At 42.5% G+C, this 20,798-nt stretch overlaps 1 protein-coding gene across 11 annotated transcripts in view; it reads left to right on the forward strand.

The window, feature by feature from the left end:
• Positions 1 to 2,332: 2,332 nt before the first annotated feature.
• The window catches only part of LOC110513668 (histone deacetylase 9-B-like), a 57,387-nt gene continuing 38,921 nt past the window's right edge, over positions 2,333 to 20,798 (forward strand). For 2 of the 11 annotated variants that reach the window (XM_090221199.1, XM_090221228.1), the window contains exons 1-2: positions 2,333 to 3,826; positions 4,045 to 4,136. In XM_090221199.1, the coding sequence (XP_090077325.1) occupies positions 4,109 to 4,136 (28 nt within the window). In that variant the 5' untranslated portion in view covers positions 2,333 to 3,826; positions 4,045 to 4,108. The remainder of the gene's footprint in view (positions 3,827 to 4,044; positions 4,137 to 20,798) is intronic. The other 9 variants (XM_090221162.1, XM_090221241.1, XM_090221208.1 and 6 more) reach the window with 8 other exon arrangements.

A 20,798-nucleotide genomic window follows, 5' to 3' on the forward strand; every position in this document is an offset into this window, starting at 1 on the left:
CCTGGATATGTTTATTTTTGAACCATTCCATTGTAGATTTTGCTTTATGTTTTGGATCATTGTCTTGTTGGAAGACAAATCTCCATCCCAGTCTCAGGTCTTTTGCAGACTCCATCAGGTTTTCTTCCAGAATGGTCCTGTATTTGGCTCCATCCATCTTCCCATCAATTTTAACCATCTTCCCTGTCCCTGCTGAAGAAAAGCAGGCTCAAACCATGATGCTGCCACCACCATGTTTGACAGTGGGGATGGTGTGTTCAGCTGTGTTGCTTTTACGCCAAACATAACATTTTGCATTGTTGCCAAAAAGTTCAATTTTGGTTTCATCTGACCAGAGCACCTTCTTCCACATGTTTGGTGTGTCTCCCAGGTGGCTTGTGGCAAACTTTAAACAACACTTTTTATGGATATCTTTAAGAAATGGCTTTCTTCTTGCCACTGTTCCATAAAGGCCAGATTTGTGCAATATACAACTGATTGTTGTCCTATGGACAGAGTCTCCCACCTCAGCTGTAGATCTCTGCAGTTCATCCAGAGTGATCATGGGCCTCTTGGCTGCATCTCTGATCAGTCTTCTCCTTGTATGAGCTGAAAGTTTAGAGGGACGGCCAGGTCTTGGTAGATTTGCAGTGGTCTGATACTCCTTCCATTTCAATATTATCGCTTGCACAGTGCTCCTTGGGGTGTTTAAAGCTTGGCAAATCTTTTTGTATCCAAATCCGGCTTTAAACTTCTTCACAACAGTATCTCGGACCTGCCTGGTGTGTTCCTTGTTCTTCATGATGCTCTCTGCGCTTTTGACGGACCTCTGAGACTATCACAGTGCAGGTGCATTTATACGGAGACTTGATTACACACAGGTGGATTGTATTTATTATCATTAGTCATTTAGGTCAACATTGGATCATTCAGAGATCCTCACTGAAATTCTGGAGAGAGTTTGCTGCACTGAAAGTAAAGGGGCTGAATAATTTTGCACGCCCAATTTTTCAGTTTTTGATTTGTTAAAAAAGTTTGAAATATCCAATAAATGTCGTTCCACTTCATGATTGTGTCCCACTTGTTGTTGATTCTTCACAAAAAAATACAGTTTTATATCTTTATGTTTGAAGCCTGAAATGTGGCAAAAGGTCGCAAAGTTCAAGGGGGCCGAATACTTTCGCAAGGCACTGTACCTTTCATGCCCTGCCTCCAGTCCACTTACCATATCTGAACAAGAGAGCCTCATTGAAATTGCAACAAGCGGTTCTGTGAAAATTTAATTTAATCAGAAGGGAAAGCCAGATTTCTGGATTGGGCTGCGCTCAGAGTACCCTGCCTTGGCAAATCCTGCTGTTAAGACACTGATGCCCTTTGCAACCACGTACCTATGTGAGAGTGGATTCTCGGCCCTCTCTAGCATGAAAACTAAATACAGGCACAGACTGCGTGTGGAAAATGATTTAAGACTTTGACTCTCTCCAATACAACCCAACATGTTGAGTCATTGCCATTTTTTTATGAACAAATACAGTTTTATATGTAAGATGGTTAAATAAAGAGCAAAATTGTTGATTATTATTATATTATTATTTGTGCCCTGGTCCTATAAGAGCTCTTTGTCACTTCCCACGAGCTTTGTGGGAAGTTGTGACAAAAACTCACACTCATTGTTATGTTTAAGAAATGTACCGTATAAGTGTGGCAGGCTTACAATGATGGCAAAAAAACAGCATTTGAGAGTGCGCTGACCCTGGTGCTAGAGGGGGTATGCAGCTGGAGGTTGAATGTTTGAAGGGGTATGGGACTGTAAACATTTTGGGAACCACTGCCTTAGGGCACGCTTCCTCACATGATTGGCTGGCTCACGGCATGCTTCCTCACATGATTGGCTGGCTCACGGCATGCTTCCTCACATGATTATCTGGCTCACGGCATGCTTCCTCACACGATTGGCTGGCTCACGGCATGCCTCCACACACGATTGGCTGGCTCAGGGCATGCTTCCTCACACGATTGGCTGGCTCACAGCATGCTTCCTCACACGATTGGCTGGCTCAGGGCATGCTTCCTCACACGATTGGCTGGCTCAGGGCATGCTACCTTACACGATTGGCTGGCTCATGGCATGCCTCCTCACACGATTCGCTGGCTCAGGGCATGCCCCCTCACACGATTGGCTGGCTCGTGGCATGCTTCCTCACACGATTGGCTGGCTCAGGGCATGCTTCCTCAAGAGCAGTACAGATATATGAATATCCAGTATCCAATATACAGAATATGGTGCTCGTTTGTTACTCTCAATGACTAACCAATCATCTTGAGATTGAACTAAAACCAACCTATCAGAAATGGGCTGCTTGAACTAATAACCAACCTATCAGAAATGGGCTGCTTGAACTAATAACCAACCTATCAGATATGGGCTGCTTGAACTAATAACCAACCTATCAGATATGGGCTGCTTGAACTAATAACCAACCTATCAGAAATGGGCTGCTTGAACTAATAACCAACCTATCAGAAATGGGCTGCTTGAACTAATAACCAACCTATCAGAAATGGGCTGCCAATAAGAATAGAAGTTACGTTGTCAAAATACAGAATATCACAGGCACCATAAACTACCATGAAAGAAAAACAACAGTAGCAAGACCTTGTACGGATGAGGAAATATATTTGATTTGGATAGTATGTTTTGGAAAAAGGGATATAAGGATGAATCTTGTACGAGAGAAAGAAATGAAGAATCCCAGTTGAGAGAGGGTAGAGAGAGAGAGAGGGAGAGAGAGATGAGAGAGGGAGAGAGATACATAGAGGGAAAGAGAAAGGAGAGAGAGATAAATAGAGTTGAAATGAGAGAAAGAGTGAGAGAAAAGAGCAAGAGAGAGAGAGAGAGGGGGAGAGAGAGGAATCAAGCAGAGTGAGCCTCCATCTGCAGCTTGGCTGGGCTCTGCTCTGGGAGAGAGGGAGGGAGAGAGTCAGTCAGGAGACATGCCTTCTGGCAGGAATCTAGCTGTAGAGCTGTAGAAGAGACAGCTGTGTTTGGTGGAGGTATTTTTAAACGCATCAATGCTGCTCCAATCCCCTCGCCTCGGCCCTCCTATTTATAGCTGGGGCCGGCCATTGTTCTATTTCTGTCACCTGTGGGCCACGCTGTTGTTAATTCACATGCAAATGAAGCTTGCACCCTCTCCGGCTCAAGCATTACTTTCCTGTGAGAGGTTGACGGATAAACAGTGCACGGCTTAGCTCATCTCTGACTAGTACACCCCCCACTGGAAGGTTGAAACACAGGCAGGCTCACTCTCACCGCTCAGACATTACTGAGAGAGGAACAGAGAGGAGAAGACAGACAGACGAGAGAGAGATCAGAGGGAATAAGAGCAGGGTAGTAGCTCGGTGTCACAACAAGAGAAGAGAATCAGACTGCCAGTCATCTTCTAACTCTGTCTGAACAGGGACTTCTTGACTGAAGCTCTGTGTTCTATTGTGCTGTGTAGTCACAGTATAGTGGGGAAAGCCTCACAGAGGGAGTGTGTGGTGTGGTTATTGTATTGCGTTTCAGCACAGCAAGAGAGAGAGAGTTTCCTCAGAGGAAAAGGAGGAGAGCTGTTTCTGTGTCTAGTCTCCGTACGCCGTCGTGGTCGTTCCCCTGAGTGCACTGCTGTGAGAGGGTTGGCTCTTTAGGGACAGGAAGAGCAGGACTTGCGATGCGACCTGAGCGCTGAGTGGAGTATGCTGCAGACGATTTACGAGAGCGAGTCAAATTTCTCCACCACAACAAACAAGCTCGTTGTCCACCAGCGACTCTTGGACCAGCAGAAGATGCACAACGTTAACTCAGGTGACCAGACCCACCATGCTCTCTCTCTGCTCCTAAAGGGATCTTTCTCTTTTTCCTCTGGATTTTTACAGCACTCTTATCCTCTCTCTCTGTTTCTCTTCATCTGGCGGTCTGCCGCTCTCTCTCCTTATTTCCCACTCTCTCTCTCTCTCTTTTTCTCTCACTCCCTACCTCCCTCTCCCTCGGTTTCATTCTCTCAACTCTCCGGTCTCTCCCAGTCAGTCTCTATCTGTCTGCCTCTGTGAAAGGAGGGCTCCAAACTTCTCAGCACAGCAACGCGTTATGATCAGGCACTGCTTTCTGTATCCAGGTATTTACATGTGTAATACTATACTGCATGGTTTTACAGTGTGCAGTGCTTTTGGATGGGCAGTTCCTCCTTGTATTCATTTACTGTCATTGTTTCTCTGTTTGCTTGTGTCTGAAAGGAGTAAAACAAACATGTTTAAAACGGTCTGTATAGTGAGTGTTAGTAAATACACATAGTTTTATCATTGTGTGGATATGGGACTGAATGTTTTGGTGCATATTAATAGCACTGTGCTTTTTACAGTCATTGTCACCACAATGAAATGGCATGAAAACATGGAAGGGATGTTGTGTTTGGATAGGGAGGCTTCCATGTCAGGCTTCACTTTTTGAGGTATAACAGTAGCAGGAAATGCCATGGTAAAAATACAGACAGTACAAGGCAAAGGGAAATGAACATCAAAAGATTATCTCTGCGTCTCTGTGGATGTTTACCAAACACAATGACATTCTATTCCTGACCTGAGAAATGAATCTCAGGGTTCAAACGAATCTGACATCATTCTGAGTAATGTCGGTTTTTCGGTATTCACTCAATGTGAGTCACTCTGCTATTCTCTGCCTTTTGGACTTGTGGTAGTTCAGAACATTCACTTGGCTGTTGTCATCTAATGGGACCAGCATTGTATTATGGGAAAGCACACACACTACAGTAAATGTCAGGAGTTTTGGTGGGCAGCATTGTTATGACAATACACAGATTGAGTCATGTACTGCGTATTGTGGGCAGAGTTGTATACAGGAAATGAATATTATGGCTATTGATTTCTCAATAACTTGTGAACATCAGAGATAAACGCTTAAATGATTCATTTCACACATCCTCACATTGATCACCAAGGATACCACATGCTCTGTGAACATGACTCTTATAGTGTGTTTCTGTAAACTCAGTGTATTTCTCCTCATTGTACTGTTGTCTGTTGTAGAACTATATTTAACCACCAGTACAATATATTAACTACAGGACAAACACATATCTACTTCATTAACTACAGAACAAACACATATCTACTTCATTAACTACAGTACCAAAACATATCTACATCATTAACTACAGAACAAACACATATCTACTTCATTAACTACAGAACAAACACATATCTACTTCATTAACTACAGGACAAACACATATCTACTTCATTAACTACAGTACCAAAACATATCTACTTCATTAACTACAGGACAAACACATATCTACTTCATTAACTACAGTACCAAAACATATCTACTTCATTAACTACAGGACAAACACATATCTACTTCATTAACTACAGTACCAAAACATATCTACTTCATTAACTACAGGACAAACACATATCTACTTCATTAACTACAGTACCAAAACATATCTACTTCATTAACTACAGGACAAACACATATCTACTTCATTAACTACAGTACCAAAACATATCTACTTCATTAACTACAGGACAAACACATATCTACTTCATTAACTACAGTACCAAAACATATCTACTTCATTAACTACAGGACAAACACATATCTACTTCATTAACTACAGTACCAAAACATATCTACTTCATTAACTACAGAACAAACACATATCTACTTCATTAACTACAGGACAAACACATATCTACTTAATTAACCACAGAACAAACACATCTCTATTTAATTAACTACAGGACAAACACATTTCTACTTCATTAGCCACAGAACTAAAAATCTCTACTTCATTAACTACAGAACTAACACATCTCTACTTAATTAACTACAGGACAAACACATATCTACTTCATTAACTACAGAACAAACACATATCTACTTAATTAACTACAGTACCAACACATCTCTACTTCATTAACTACAGAACAAACACATATCTACTTAATTAACCACAGAACAAACACATCTCTATTTAATTAACTACAGGACAAACACATTTCTACTTCATTAACCACAGAACTAAAAATCTCTACTTCATTAACTACAGAACTAACACATCTCTACTTAATTAACTACAGGACAAACACATATCTACTTCATTAACTACAGAACAAACACATATCTACTTAATTAACTACAGGACAAACACATCTCTACTTCATTAACTACAGAACAAACACATATCTACTTAATTAACCACAGAACAAACACATCTCTATTTAATTAACTACAGGACAAACACATTTCTACTTCATTAGCCACAGAACTAAAAATCTCTACTTCATTAACTACAGAACTAACACATCTCTACTCATTAACTACATACTGCATTGTTATTCTATTCTGCTCTGTTCGATTATATTCTATTATAGTATGTCTCTATTCTGTCCTATTCTATTCTGCTCTGTTCTATTATGTCTCTTTTCTGTCCTATTCTATTCTGCTCTGTTCTATTCTATTCTGTCCTATTCTATTCGGCTCTGTTCTGCTCTATTCTATTCTGTCCTATTCTGTTCTATTCTATTCTGTCCTATTCTGTTCTATTCTATTCTGTCCTATTCTATTCGGCTCTGTTCTGCTCTATTCTATTCTGTCCTATTCTGTTCAATTCTATTCTGTCCTATTCTGTTCTGCTTTGTTCTATTATGCTCTAATCTGTCCTATTCTATTCTGGTCTGTTTGATTCGTTTGTATTCTGCTCTGTTCTATTATATTATATTGTATTCTGTCCTATTCTATTCTGCTCTGTTCGATTATGTTCTATTCTGTCATATTCTATGATATTCTACTCTGTTCTATTATATTATATTCTGTCCTATTCTGTTCTGTTCTGCTCTGTTCAATTCTGTTGTATTCTATTCTTCTCTGTTCTATTCTGCTCTGTTCTATTCTGCTCTGTTCTATTCTGCTCTGTTCTATTCTGCTCTGTTCTATTCTGCTCTGTTCTATTCTGCTCTGTTCAAGTATGTTGTATTCTATTATTCTCTGTTCTATTCTGCTCTGTTCTATTCTGCTCTGTTCTATTCTGCTCTGTTCTATTCTGCTCTGTTTTATTCTGCTCTGTTCTATTCTGCTCTGTTCTATTCTGCTCTGTTCTATTCTGTTGTTCTTTTCTGGTCTGTTCTATTCTGCTCTGTTCTACTCTGCTCTGTTCTATTCTGCTCTGTTCTATTCTGCTCTGTTTTATTCTATTCTGTATTGTATCCTGTAGACAAGCTGAAAGGTAGTACAGTACATGATCCATGGTAGTCACCAGAACAAGAAGAGCAGAACAAGTGTGAATAAGGCTCTAGCATGACACATTCTATCTCCTCTGCTCTGTCAATAGAACACCAGGTCAATCCCAACGTCCATTGCTGCGTTTCTCTCTCCTTCAAGCCAAGCATTTCAGCTCTTCTTGTTCTTCTTGTTCTTCTTGTTCTTCTTCTCACAGAACATTATCTGCCAAACAACAAGATATTTTAAGTGCCTGAAATTCAGGCTTCTTGCTTATTCTGTGGGTCAGCTATTCTTAGGTGTGTTATTTTGGGCTTATGGCATTAGCCAGCTAAGATTAGGCGCCTTGCTGTCTTTATCACTCCATCTCAGCAGCCAGCAGCACACCCCTGATATAACAGTGCTTTTGGAAGGAGAGATATACTTTATTTATCATTCATCTATTAAGTGTGTGTGTGTGTGTGTGTGTGTGTGTGTGTGTGTGTGTGTGTGTGTGTGTGTGTGTGTGTGTGTGTGTGTGTGTGTGTGCCTGTCTCTTATTCTGGTTTCACTTGTTGACGATTATATTTTCGGTTCTAAAAATAGCCTTGTCACATGCCTTTTATGACGGCTGCATGGGAGGCAGGGAGGCACCACAGTGACTGCTGCACAGCACATAGGTCTGTTCTGTTGGACTAAGACCATGGAGACAGGGTAAACAGTGTAGACAGGGTAAACAGGTTAAACAGGGTAAACAGTGCAGACAGGGTAGACAGGTTAAACAGGGTAGACAGGGTAAACAGGGTAGACAGGGTAAACAGGTTAAACAGGGTAGACAGGGTAAACAGGGTAAACAGGGTAGACAGGGTAAACAGGGCAGACAGGGTAGACAGGGTAAACAGGGTAGACAGGGTAAACAGGGTAGACAGGGCAGACAGGGTAAACAGGGTAGACAGGGTAAACAGGGTAGACAGGGCAGACAGGGTAGACAGGGTAAACAGAAGTTGTTAGGAATTTGACCTAGTGAAGCTCACGTACAGAAAGATACCCATACATTCATTCCCTGACAGTACACATGTTAGACATAACATCTGAAACCATCTAAAATGGTGTGTTATGAGTGGGTTTATAATCACATTCAGTGGTGATGAAGCTGTTCTTGCCACTATCTGGAGAACCAACATTCATAAAGGTTTCTGTCCACAGAGCTCTTCATGAATTCACACTTCACTTAATAACACTCTCATCTCTCCGGCTTTCATGTTGAAGAAGCTCAATGAATTCAGAGGGAGGAAGACAACATGTCTTTGTGATTTTAATGAGATGAGCCATGTAGCAGTGACATCAACATGTTCTAACGTGACCAAAACAAAGTGCTCAGACACAAAGGTTTTTTGAAAAAGAGAAAATGACTAATTAGTTAACTGAATGTAATGTCAGGAAGTGGGATTGTTGAGAATAATAAAACACACAACAACACTGTGTTTATAATGCGCTCTAATATGACCATGGCCTCTCCTTTGTCTGCTGCTCTCTCTACCGTTATATTCATTTCAATCATCTGCTGCTTAACAAAGACTGTCATTGGTGAAGTAGATTTGTATATTGCATTACAGTTACTCTGTACCCCTTCTGCATTACAAATATGTAACAAGATGTTCCTCTTGAGCTGTTAAACAATAGTTGAACGTTCCAAATATACGGTTTGAAAATGAATAATACCAAGACTACGATAAGCATAGTCTAGGTATCAAGCAATTATTTCTTCACTCTAATAATTTGATGAAATTTAGAGGAACATAATATCAGAGGAGCAGCTGTTGTTGCGTAATTTCTAATACACAACGGCCAATCAGAGTGTCTGTACGGCCTATCAGAGTTATCTATACGGCCAATCAGAGTGTCTGTACGGCCTATCAGAGTTATCTATACGGCCTATCAGAGTTATCTATACGGCCTATCAGAGTGTCTATACGGCCTATCAGAGTTATCTATACGGCCTATCAGAGTTATCTATACGGCCTATCAGAGTTATCTATACGGCCTATCAGAGTTATCTATACGGCCTATCAGAGTTATCTATACGGCCTATCAGAGTTATCTATACGGCCAATCAGAGTGTCTATACGGCCTATCAGAGTTATCTATACGGCCTATCAGAGTGTCTATACGGCCTATCAGAGTTATCTATACGGTCTATCAGTTATCTATACGGCCTATCAGAGTTATCTATACGGCCTATCAGAGTTATCTATACGGCCTATCAGAGTTATCTATACGGCCTATCAGAGTTATCTATACGGCCTATCAGAGTTATCTATACGGCCTATCAGAGTTATCTATACGGCCTATCAGAGTTATCTATACGGCCTATCAGAGTTATCTATACGGCCTATCAGAGTTATCTATACGGCCTATCAGAGTGTCTGTATGGTGTGAAGCTCTGTTGAGTTGCTCTGAATGTGCTGGGCCCACATCCGTCCATCACTGGGCTGATGCTTGGACCTGTACAAGGAAAAAGACAGGCTTCGCATGGCATCCTGGGAAGGTAGTAAAGTGCTATACAAATGTGAAACGTACAGTTCTCTCTCTGTCTGCCACCGTTATGTACATTACCTTGATTGTGTTGCTATGTTACTGTACAGAACAGAACAGTAGTGATTTTGGGAGGTGACAGAGTCCTATAGACTGTATAAAGCAGTGCCCCATGGTTGGACAGTGTACAGAACAGAACGGTAGTGATTCTGGGAGGTGACAGAGTCCTATAGACTGTATAAAGCAGTGCCCCATGGTTGGACAGTGTACAGAACAGAACGGTAGTGATTTTGGGAGGTGACAGAGTCCTATAGACTGTATAAAGCAGTGCCCCATGGTTGGACAGTGTACAGAACAGAACAGTAGTGATTTTGGGAGGTGACAGAGTCCTATAGACTGTATAAAGCAGTGCCCCATGGTTGGACAGTGTACAGAACAGAACGGTAGTGATTCTGGGAGGTGACAGAGTCCTATAGACTGTATAAAGCAGTGCCCCATGGTTGGACAGTGTACAGAACAGAACAGTAGTGATTTTGGGAGGTGACAGAGTCCTATAGACTGTATAAAGCAGTGCCCCATGGTTGGACAGTGTACAGAACAGAACGGTAGTGATTTTGGGAGGTGACAGAGTCCTATAGACTGTATAAAGCAGTGCCCCATGGTTGGACAGTGTACAGAACAGAACAGTAGTGATTTTGGGAGGTGACAGAGTCCTATAGACTGTATAAAGCAGTGTCCCATGGTTGGACAGTGTACAGAACAGAACAGTAGTGATTCTGGGAGGTGACAGAGTCCTATAGACTGTATAAAGCAGTGCCCCATGGTTGGACAGTGTACAGAACAGAACGGTAGTGATTCTGGGAGGTGACAGAGTCCTATAGACTGTATAAAGCAGTGCCCCATGGTTGGACAGTGTACAGAACAGAACAGTAGTGATTTTGGGAGGTGACAGAGTCCTATAGACTGTATAAAGCAGTGCCCCATGGTTGGACAGTGTACAGAACAGAACAGTAGTGATTTTGGGAGGTGACAGAGTCCTATAGACTGTATAAAGCAGTGCCCCATGGTTGGACAGTGTACAGAACAGAACTGTAGTGATTCTGGGAGGTGACAGAGTCCTATAGACTGTATAAAGCAATGCCCCATGGTTGGACAGTGTACAGAACAGAACAGTAGTGATTCTGGGAGGTGACAGAGTCCTATAGACTGTATAAAGCAATGCCCCATGGTTGGACAGTGTACAGAACAGAACAGTAGTGATTCTGGGAGGTGACAGAGTCCTATAGACTGTATAAAGCAGTGCCCCATGGTTGGACAGTGTACAGAACAGAACAGTAGTGATTTTGGGAGGTGACAGAGTCCTATAGACTGTATAAAGCAGTGCCCCATGGTTGGACAGTGTACAGAACAGAACAGTAGTGATTTTGGGAGGTGACAGAGTCCTATAGACTGTATAAAGCAGTGCCCCATGGTTGGACAGTGTACAGAACAGAACGGTAGTGATTTTGGGAGGTGACAGAGTCCTATAGACTGTATAAAGCAGTGCCCCATGGTTGGACAGTGTACAGAACAGAACAGTAGTGATTCTGGGAGGTGACAGAGTCCTATAGACTGTATAAAGCAGTGTCCCATGGTTGGACAGTGTACAGAACAGAACGGTAGTGATTTTGGGAGGTGACAGAGTCCTATAGACTGTATAAAGCAGTGCCCCATGGTTGGACAGTGTACAGAACAGAACAGTAGTGATTTTGGGAGGTGACAGAGTCCTATAGACTGTATAAAGCAGTGCCCCATGGTTGGACAGTGTACAGAACAGAACAGTAGTGATTTTGGGAGGTGACAGAGTCCTATAGACTGTATAAAGCAGTGCCCCATGGTTGGACAGTGTACAGAACAGAACGGTAGTGATTTTGGGAGGTGACAGAGTCCTATAGACTGTATAAAGCAGTGCCCCATGGTTGGACAGTGTACAGAACAGAACAGTAGTGATTCTGGGAGATGACAGAGTCCTATAGACTGTATAAAGCAGTGCCCCATGGTTGGACAGTGTACAGAACAGAACGGTAGTGATTTTGGGAGGTGACAGAGTCCTATAGACTGTATAAAGCAGTGCCCCATGGTTGGACAGTGTACAGAACAGAACGGTAGTGATTTTGGGAGGTGACAGAGTCCTATAGACTGTATAAAGCAGTGCCCCATGGTTGGACAGTGTACAGAACAGAACGGTAGTGATTTTGGGAGGTGACAGAGTCCTATAGACTGTATAAAGCAGTGCCCCATGGTTGGACAGTGTACAGAACAGAACGGTAGTGATTTTGGGAGGTGACAGAGTCCTATAGACTGTATAAAGCAGTGCCCCATGGTTGGACAGTGTACAGAACAGAACGGTAGTGATTCTGGGAGGTGACAGAGTCCTATAGACTGTATAAAGCAGTGCCCCATGGTTGGACAGTGTACAGAACAGAACAGTAGTGATTCTGGGAGGTGACAGAGTCCTATAGACTGTATAAAGCAGTGCCCCATGGTTGGACAGTGTACAGAACAGAACAGTAGTGATTTTGGGAGGTGACAGAGTCCTATAGACTGTATAAAGCAGTGCCCCATGGTTGGACAGTGTACAGAACAGAACGGTAGTGATTTTGGGAGGTGACAGAGTCCTATAGACTGTATAAAGCAGTGCCCCATGGTTGGACAGTGTACAGAACAGAACGGTAGTGATTTTGGGAGGTGACAGAGTCCTATAGACTGTATAAAGCAGTGCCCCATGGTTGGACAGTGTACAGAACAGAACGGTAGGGATTTTGGGAGGTGACAGAGTCCTATAGACTGTATAAAGCTGTGCCCCATGGTTGGACAGTGTACAGAACAGAACAGTAGTGATTTTGGGAGGTGACAGAGTCCTATAGACTGTATAAAGCAGTGCCCCATGGTTGGACAGTGTACAGAACAGAACGGTAGGGATTTTGGGAGGTGACAGAGTCCTATAGACTGTATAAAGCTGTGCCCCATGGTTGGACAGTGTACAGAACAGAACAGTAGTGATTCTGGGAGGTGACAGAGTCCTATAGACTGTATAAAGCAGTGCCCCATGGTTGGACAGTGTACAGAACAGAACGGTAGTGATTTTGGGAGGTGACAGAGTCCTATAGACTGTATAAAGCAGTGCCCCATGGTTGGACAGTGTACAGAACAGAACGGTAGTGATTTTGGGAGGTGACAGAGTCCTATAGACTGTATAAAGCAGTGCCCCATGGTTGGACAGTGTACAGAACAGAACGGTAGTGATTCTGGGAGGTGACAGAGTCCTATAGACTGTATAAAGCAGTGTCCCATGGTTGGACAGTGTACAGAACAGAACGGTAGTGATTTTGGGAGGTGACAGAGTCCTATAGACTGTATAAAGCAGTGCCCCATGGTTGGACAGTGTACAGAACAGAACGGTAGTGATTTTGGGAGGTGACAGAGTCCTATAGACTGTATAAAGCAGTGCCTCATGGTTGGACAGTTTCATTACATTAAAGGCTATTTCTGGATTTTCACCAGTCAGATGAACTTGTGGATACCGTGTTTATTAGTGCAATTGCTAACTAGCATGCTTGCAGATAACCATAGACTTCCAGTCATTATGCTAACGCTAGTTAGCATTGGCTGATGAGACTACCTCTAACTTCCTTCATACTGGACACAGAGACACACCACAGACTTCATCTGACTCTTGGGAAGTAGATAAAGGGCCTCATTGCCAAAATCCCCAAGTATCCCTTTAAGGACATACACATTAAACTCTATGGTGAATGACCAGGGTTTGAGTGGTTCGGTTTGTGGCTCGGCAGCGGCTCGGCAGCGGCTCGGCTCCTTTTGTTAGCGTTAGATGATAGCCTGCAAGCCACAGCTCTGTTTGAGCTGCGAAGACGAGCCTGACCGCCTGGGACTTAAAAATAAAGCTCTGTTTCCTGCTTTAGACGTGCCAGCTGCCCAAAAATAACAAGGCACTTAATGAGAGATCCAGCACCACATAGCAGACCCAAGCATCAGGCTATTCCTGCCCTGAAACATCTTCTGCATCTCCCAGTTTCTATTTATACAAGGCCAGTTAGAAAGAGCTCTGAGAGCTTGGTTGAATGTCACAACGTTTTTGGAAAGCAGGAAAAAGTATTGTTTGGGATTGTTGAATTGACTCTATTGCACTGTATTTATAATTAAGTGTCAGTTGTTGTGATCTACATTTTTGTTTGTTGATGTCTTTTCACTTATATTCAGATCATTTTGGATTGTTGGATTGTAAGTGTTATATTATTATTATCATTATTGTCTTGTTGTTTGTTGCTGTCTTTTAACGAATGTGCCTGTAAGATCCAAAACAGATGTAGAATCTTATTTGATCGCTCTTTTGTTGCTGAGAATTCTTCTTTGCCACAGGAAATGCAGATGAGCTTCCTAATTTACATAAATTCACTGAAAACCCTCATTATCACACTGTTATATTAAGATTATTGCACTTTTTATAGTCTTCACAGAGATCTATAATATTATTATGGTTTTCACAGAGATCTATAATATTATTATGGTCTATACAGAGATCTATAATATTATTATAGTCTTCACAGAGATCTATAATATTATTATGGTTTTCACAGAGCTCTATAATATTATTATGGTTTTCAAAGAGCTCTATAATTTTATTATAGTCTTCACAGAGATCTATAATATTATTATGCTCTATACAGAGCTTTATAATATTATTATGGTTTTCACAGAGCTCTATAATTTTATTATAGTCTTCACAGAGATCTATAATATTATGATGGTCTATACAGAGCTCTATAATATTATTATGGTCTATACAGAGCTCTATAATATTATTATGGTTTTTACAGAGCCTTATAATATTATTATGGTTTTCAAAGAGCTCTATAATTTTATTATAGTCTTCACAGAGATCTATAATATTATTATGGCTTTCACACAGATCTATAATACTATTGTGGCTTTCACAGAGCTCTATAATATTATTTTGGTCTATACAGAGATCTATAATATTATGGTCTATAAAGAGCTCTATAATATTACTATGGACTTCACAGAGCTCTATAATATTATTATGGTCTTCACAGAGATCTATAATAATATTATGGTCTTCACAGAGATCTATAATAATATTATGGTCTATAAAGAGCTCTATAATATTACTATGGACTTCACAGAGCTCTATAATATTATTATGGTCTTCACAGAGATCTATAATAATATTATGGTCTTCACAGAGATCTATAATAATATTATGGTCTTCACAAAGTGTTGCTATGAGTAAACAGTCAAGCAGTCAAGCAGTCAAAGTACCATCAGAAAGATGAATAACCCAATACTTCTTAATTAACCTAGTGGTGATATGTCTACTTAGTGTCATAGTGTCGGCCACAGTCTCATCGCCATTCAGAATGATACATTAAACACTATGGGCCAGTTTCTCGGACACTGATTAATTAAGACAATACTATATATATAAAGGTATGTGGATACCCCTTCAAATTAGTGGATTCGGCTATTTCAGCCACATCCGTTGCTGACAGCACACAGCCATGCACACAGTCATATGATGCCACCTTTCCAACAAGTCAATTCGTCAAATTTATGCCCTGCTAGAGCTGCCCCATTCAACTGTAAGTGCTGTTATTGTGAAGTGGAAACGTCTAGGAGCAACAACGGCTCAGCCACAAAGTGGTAGGCCACACAAGTTCACAGAAAGAGACCTCCGAGTGCTGAAGCGCACAAAAATCGTCTGTCCTCGGTTGCAACACTCACCACCCAGTTCCAAACTGCCTCTCGAAGAAAACGTCAGCATAAGAACTGTTCGTCAGCAGCTTCACTAAATGGGTTTCCATAGCCGAGCAGTGGCACACAAGCCTAAAATCAACATGCACAATGCCAAGTGCTGGCTGGAGTGGTGTAAAGCTCGCCACCATTGGACTCTGGAGCAGTGGAAATGTGTTTTCTGGAGTGATGAATCACGCTTCACCATCTGGCAGTCCGACGGACGAATCTGGGTTTGGCGGATGCCAGGAGAACACTACCTGCCCCAATGCATAGTACCGACTGTAAAGTTTGGAGGAGGAATAATAATGGTCTGATGCTGATATTTCATGGTTTGGGCTTGGCCGCTTAGTTCCAGTGAAGGGAAAACTTTGTGGCAACAGTTTGGGGAAGGCCCTTTCCTGTTCCAGTGTGGGAGAACTTTGTGGCAACAGTTTGGGGAAGGCCCTTTCCTGTTCCAGTGTGGGAGAACTTTGTGGCAACAGTTTGGGGAAGGTCCTTTCCTGTTCCAGTGTGAGAGAACTTTGTGGCAACAGTTTGGGGAAGGCCCTTTCCTGTTCCAGTGTGGGAGAACTTTGTGGCAACAGTTTGGGGAAGGCCCTTTCCTGTTCCAGTGTGGGAGAACTTTGTGGCAACAGTTTGGGGAAGGCCCTTTCCTGTTCCAGTGTGGGAGAACTTTGTGGCAACAGTTTGGGGAAGGTCCTTTCCTGTTCCAGTGTGGGAGAACTTTGAGGCAACAGTTTAGGGAAGGCCCTTTCCCGTTCCAGTGTGGGAGAACTTTGTGGCAACAGTTTGTGGAAGGTCCTTTCCTGTTCCAGTGTGGGAGAACTTTGTGGCAACAGTTTGGGGAAGGTCCTTTCCTGTTCCAGTGTGGGAGAACTTTACAGGTCTGCACAGAGCCCTGACTTCAGCCACATCCAACACCTTTGGGATGAATTGGAACGTTGACTGTGAGCCAGGCCTAATCGCCCAACATCAGCGCCCGACCTCACTAATGCTCTTGTGGCTCAATGGAAGCAAGTTCCCACAGCAACGTTCCAACATCTAGTAGAAAGCCTTCCCAGAAGAGTGGAGGCTGTTATAGAAGCAAAGGGGGGGGACCATCTCCATATTAATGACCATGATTTTGGAATGAGATGTCTGACGAGCAGGTGTCCACATACCTTTGGTCATATAGAGTCTGTCACTTTTTTATTGAATGTTTTTATTGAACCTTTATTTAATTCGGTCAGTCAGTTAAGAACAAATTCCTGTTTTACAATAACGGCCTCGGCCAAACCCTCCCCTGACCCGGACGACGCTGGGTCCATTGTGTGATTCAATGATGAGTCTCCATTAAGCATGCTTTTTAGTCCAGGACGAGGCTTCATCTGTGTCTGGGAAACTGGCCCTGTAGCCTATCCATTGACTGCAAATGATGCAGGACACCACCTATGGTATGTAGCTGTAGGATCTAACATGGGCACTGTCTTCTAGCCTATTGTCATTATTATTATTAGACAAATAGATAATGGAAAGAGATCCAAGAACACATATCTCACATCACAGACGTCACAACATGTAACACTCTCACCAGTCCAGACGACTGAAGCCTGCTAGTGTGAGTCCTCAAGGTAAAAACAGACACGGACTGTGTCCCACATGGCACCCTATTCCCTATGGGCTCTGGTCAAAAGTAGTGCACTATATAGGAAATGGGGTGCCAATTGGGAAGCAAACACCTGCCATTGCCATGCCAACATCTCAAATGAAGGCTGTGATCGTCACTCTAACCACCATGGGGGCTAACGAGAGACAGATCTGTTATAGAAATAAACACGTTGGGGACAGGCGGTCACGGAGCTGTGTGGTGGTAGTGTTGGCCCATGGTGTCAGGGAGGAGGCTAGTGCAGTGGGAGTGCAGCCACTGGTTATGAGTCACCCTATCCCCTGTTGGCAGGGCCCTCGGAGGGGAAGAATTTGGGCATGGGGCAGGGTGCTGCTTGTCTCTCCCTGGTGCTAAAAACAAATTGGACCTGTCATTCATAAATCTCCTTTACCCGCCAGTCCCTGCCGTTGGCGCTTAGTGACACCTCTCCACCAATGAGGAGGCCCCATCACTTCTTTCGCTCAAGGAAAACTGCAGGTGAATTAATATCTAGTAGTAACAGTTTATTGTATCTTATTCAAAAAGCCAAAGAGGTTGATTCAGTGCTCCTTCAGGGCGTTTAGCTTAAAAACAAAACTCTGTGTTAAATTAAGCAGACAGCCTGACATCCGTGACAGTCTTTCACACATTGTCTATATTAAGACCCAGGCAGCTCAGAAAGTCTGTTATATTTAGCCGTAGTTACTGCTGCTTCCGTGTTCTCCTCCTGGTATTTGCAGTGCATCAACAGCAGATTTCAGTTTCACGTATAACATTTGACATAGTCATTTCTGAATCCTAAACTTAGCCGTAGGCAGCCACAGATATAACCAGATAGACATGGGTCTATTTTAATGTCGGTGTATGATGCTGGTTAATTCAAAACAGACAAGATGATAATATCTGGGGAAAAGATCTGCCTTCTTTACTATGGGTTCTGTTTAACAGGGTGCTGTGTCTCTATACAGTCTGCACTTCACCTGAACAACAGATGGCTTATGTTGATAAGAAGTGTAAGGACTAGTTTGAAAAAAATATTTCAACTTATAAAATAGTTTTCCCGCCGACTTAAAATGTTGCATCTTACAATGTAACTGTACCTTTGGTCATGTTAACTTTCGAAATGGACGTTACTTAAAGTCTGAAGGTGGCTGGGGTCACTTACCTTTCTGGAACAACTACCATTGTCTAAATGGAAGAATCTGCAGTGGAGAGTAAACCTCACATCCTCATTCCCTATTCCCTATGCACAGTTGAAGTCTGAAGTTTACATCCACATTTGCCAAATACATTTAAACGCAGTTTTTCTTAATTCCTGACATTTAATCCTAGTAGAACGTCCCTGTCTTAGGTCATTTAGGATCACCACTTTATTTTAAGAATGTGAAATATCAGAATAATAGTAGAGAGAATTATTTATTTCAGCTTTTATTTCTTTCATTACATTCCCAGTGGGTCAGAAGTTTACATACACTCAATTAGTATTCGGTAGCATTGCCTTTAAATTGTTTAACTTGGGTCAAATGTTTTGGGTAGCCTTCCACGAGCTTCCCATAATAAGTTGCGTCAATTTTAGCCCATTCCTCCTGACAGAGCTGGTGTAACTGAGTCAGGCCTCCGTGCTCGCACACGCTTTTTCAGTTCTGCCCACAAATTTTCTATGGGATTGAGGTCAGGGCTTTGTGATGGCCACTCCAATACCTTGACTTTGTTGTCCTTAAGTCATTTTGCCACAACTTTGTAAGTATGCTTCGGGTCATTGTCCATTTGGAAGACCCATTTGCGAACAAGCGTTAACTTCCTGATTGATGTCTTGAGATGTTGCTTCAATATATCCACCTAATTTTCCTACGTCATGATGCCATCTATTTTGTGAAGTTCACCTGTCCCTCCTACAGAAAAGCAACCCCACAACATGATGCTGCCACCCCCGTGCTTCACGGTTGGGATGGTGTTCTTCGGCTTGCAAGTCTCCCCTTTTTTCCTCCAAACATAACGATGGTCATTATGTCCAAACAGTTCTATATTTGTTTCATCAGACCAGAGGACATTTCTCCAAAAAGTACGATCTTTGTCCCCATGTGCAGTTGCAAACCGTAGTCTGAAATTTGTGGAGATGTTGAAAAACGAGTTTTAATGATTCCAACCTAAGTTTATGTAAACTTCCGACTTCAACTGTATTTATAGTGCCCTACTTTTGAACAGGGTCGATATGTCTCTGGTCAAAAGTAGTGCACTAAATAGGAAATAAGGTCAAAGGTGTCCTTTTTCCTCACCTCTTAGAGCTTGGACCCTTACGAAAAAACACACATGAATTTCACTTGTGAACACGTGAAGTGTTCCAAAAACACATGTTGTCATGTGATCACTTGTGATCTTATGTGAAGTTAATGTAATAATGTGAAAACATGTAAAGCAACATGTGATAACCATTTCCTTTCATGTGATAACCATTTCCTTTCATGTGATAACCATTTCCTTTCTGTAAGGGGAGGAGTCACATCGCTGTGTTGTGCTCTATGATTCTGCTGGAACCTCGATAGGTTGGGAGCCACAATGCTGTGCTGATTGATTCTGATGGAGTCACAGAGCTGTGCTGTATGATTCTGATGGAGTCACAGTGCTGTGCTGTATGATTCTGATGGCGTCACAGAGCTGTGCTGTATGATTCTGATGGCGTCACAGAGCTGTGCTGTATGATTCTGATGGCGTCACAGAGCTGTGCTGTATGATTCTGATGGAGTCACAGAGCTGTGCTGATTGATTCTGATGGAGTCACAGAGCTGTGCTGTATGATTCTGATGGAGTCACAGAGCTGTGCTGTATGATTCTGATGGCGTCACAGAGCTGTGCTGTATAATTCTGATGGAGTCACAGAGCTGTGCTGTATGATTCTGATGGAGTCACAGAGCTGTGCTGTATGATTCTGATGAGTCACAGAGCTGTGCTGTATGATTCTGATGGAGTCACAGAGCTGTGCTGTATGATTCTGATGGAGTCACAGAGCTGAGCTGTATGATTCTGATGAGTCACAGAGCTGTGCTGTATGATTCTGATGGAGTCACAGAGCTGTGCTGTATGATTCTGATGGAGTCACAGAGCTGTGCTGTATGATTCTGATGGAGTCACAGAGCTGTGCTGTATGATTCTGATGGAGTCACAGAGCTGTGCTGTATGATTCTGATGGAGTCACAGAGCTGTGCTGTATGATTCTGATGGAGTCACAGAGCTGTGCTGTATGATTCTGATGGAGTCACAGAGCTGTGCTGTATGATTCTGATGGAGCCTCAGCTGGATTCTCCAGATCAAAGTGGAGCGTCTTAATACCCGTCACAGTGAGGGTAGGGAATTAAATATTAAATGAATAAGACATCATAGTGCTGGGTTCTCCCTCAGCCAGCCAGCAGGTGTTTCTCTGGCTATATTTAATACCATTAGAGAAGCAACAGCACCATACCGCCAGGGTCCTTGCTGTCTGTCTGACTCACTGCAGCCAGCCAGCAGAGAGAAACAGCAGCACCGTACCGCCAGGGTCCTTGCTGTCTGTCTGACTCACTGCAGCCAGCCAGCAGGTGTTGCTCTGGC

This window comes from Oncorhynchus mykiss, chromosome 3 (assembly GCF_057628025.1).
Source record: "Oncorhynchus mykiss isolate SJ-2025 chromosome 3, ASM5762802v1, whole genome shotgun sequence".
Taxonomy (NCBI): Eukaryota; Metazoa; Chordata; class Actinopteri; order Salmoniformes; family Salmonidae; genus Oncorhynchus; species Oncorhynchus mykiss.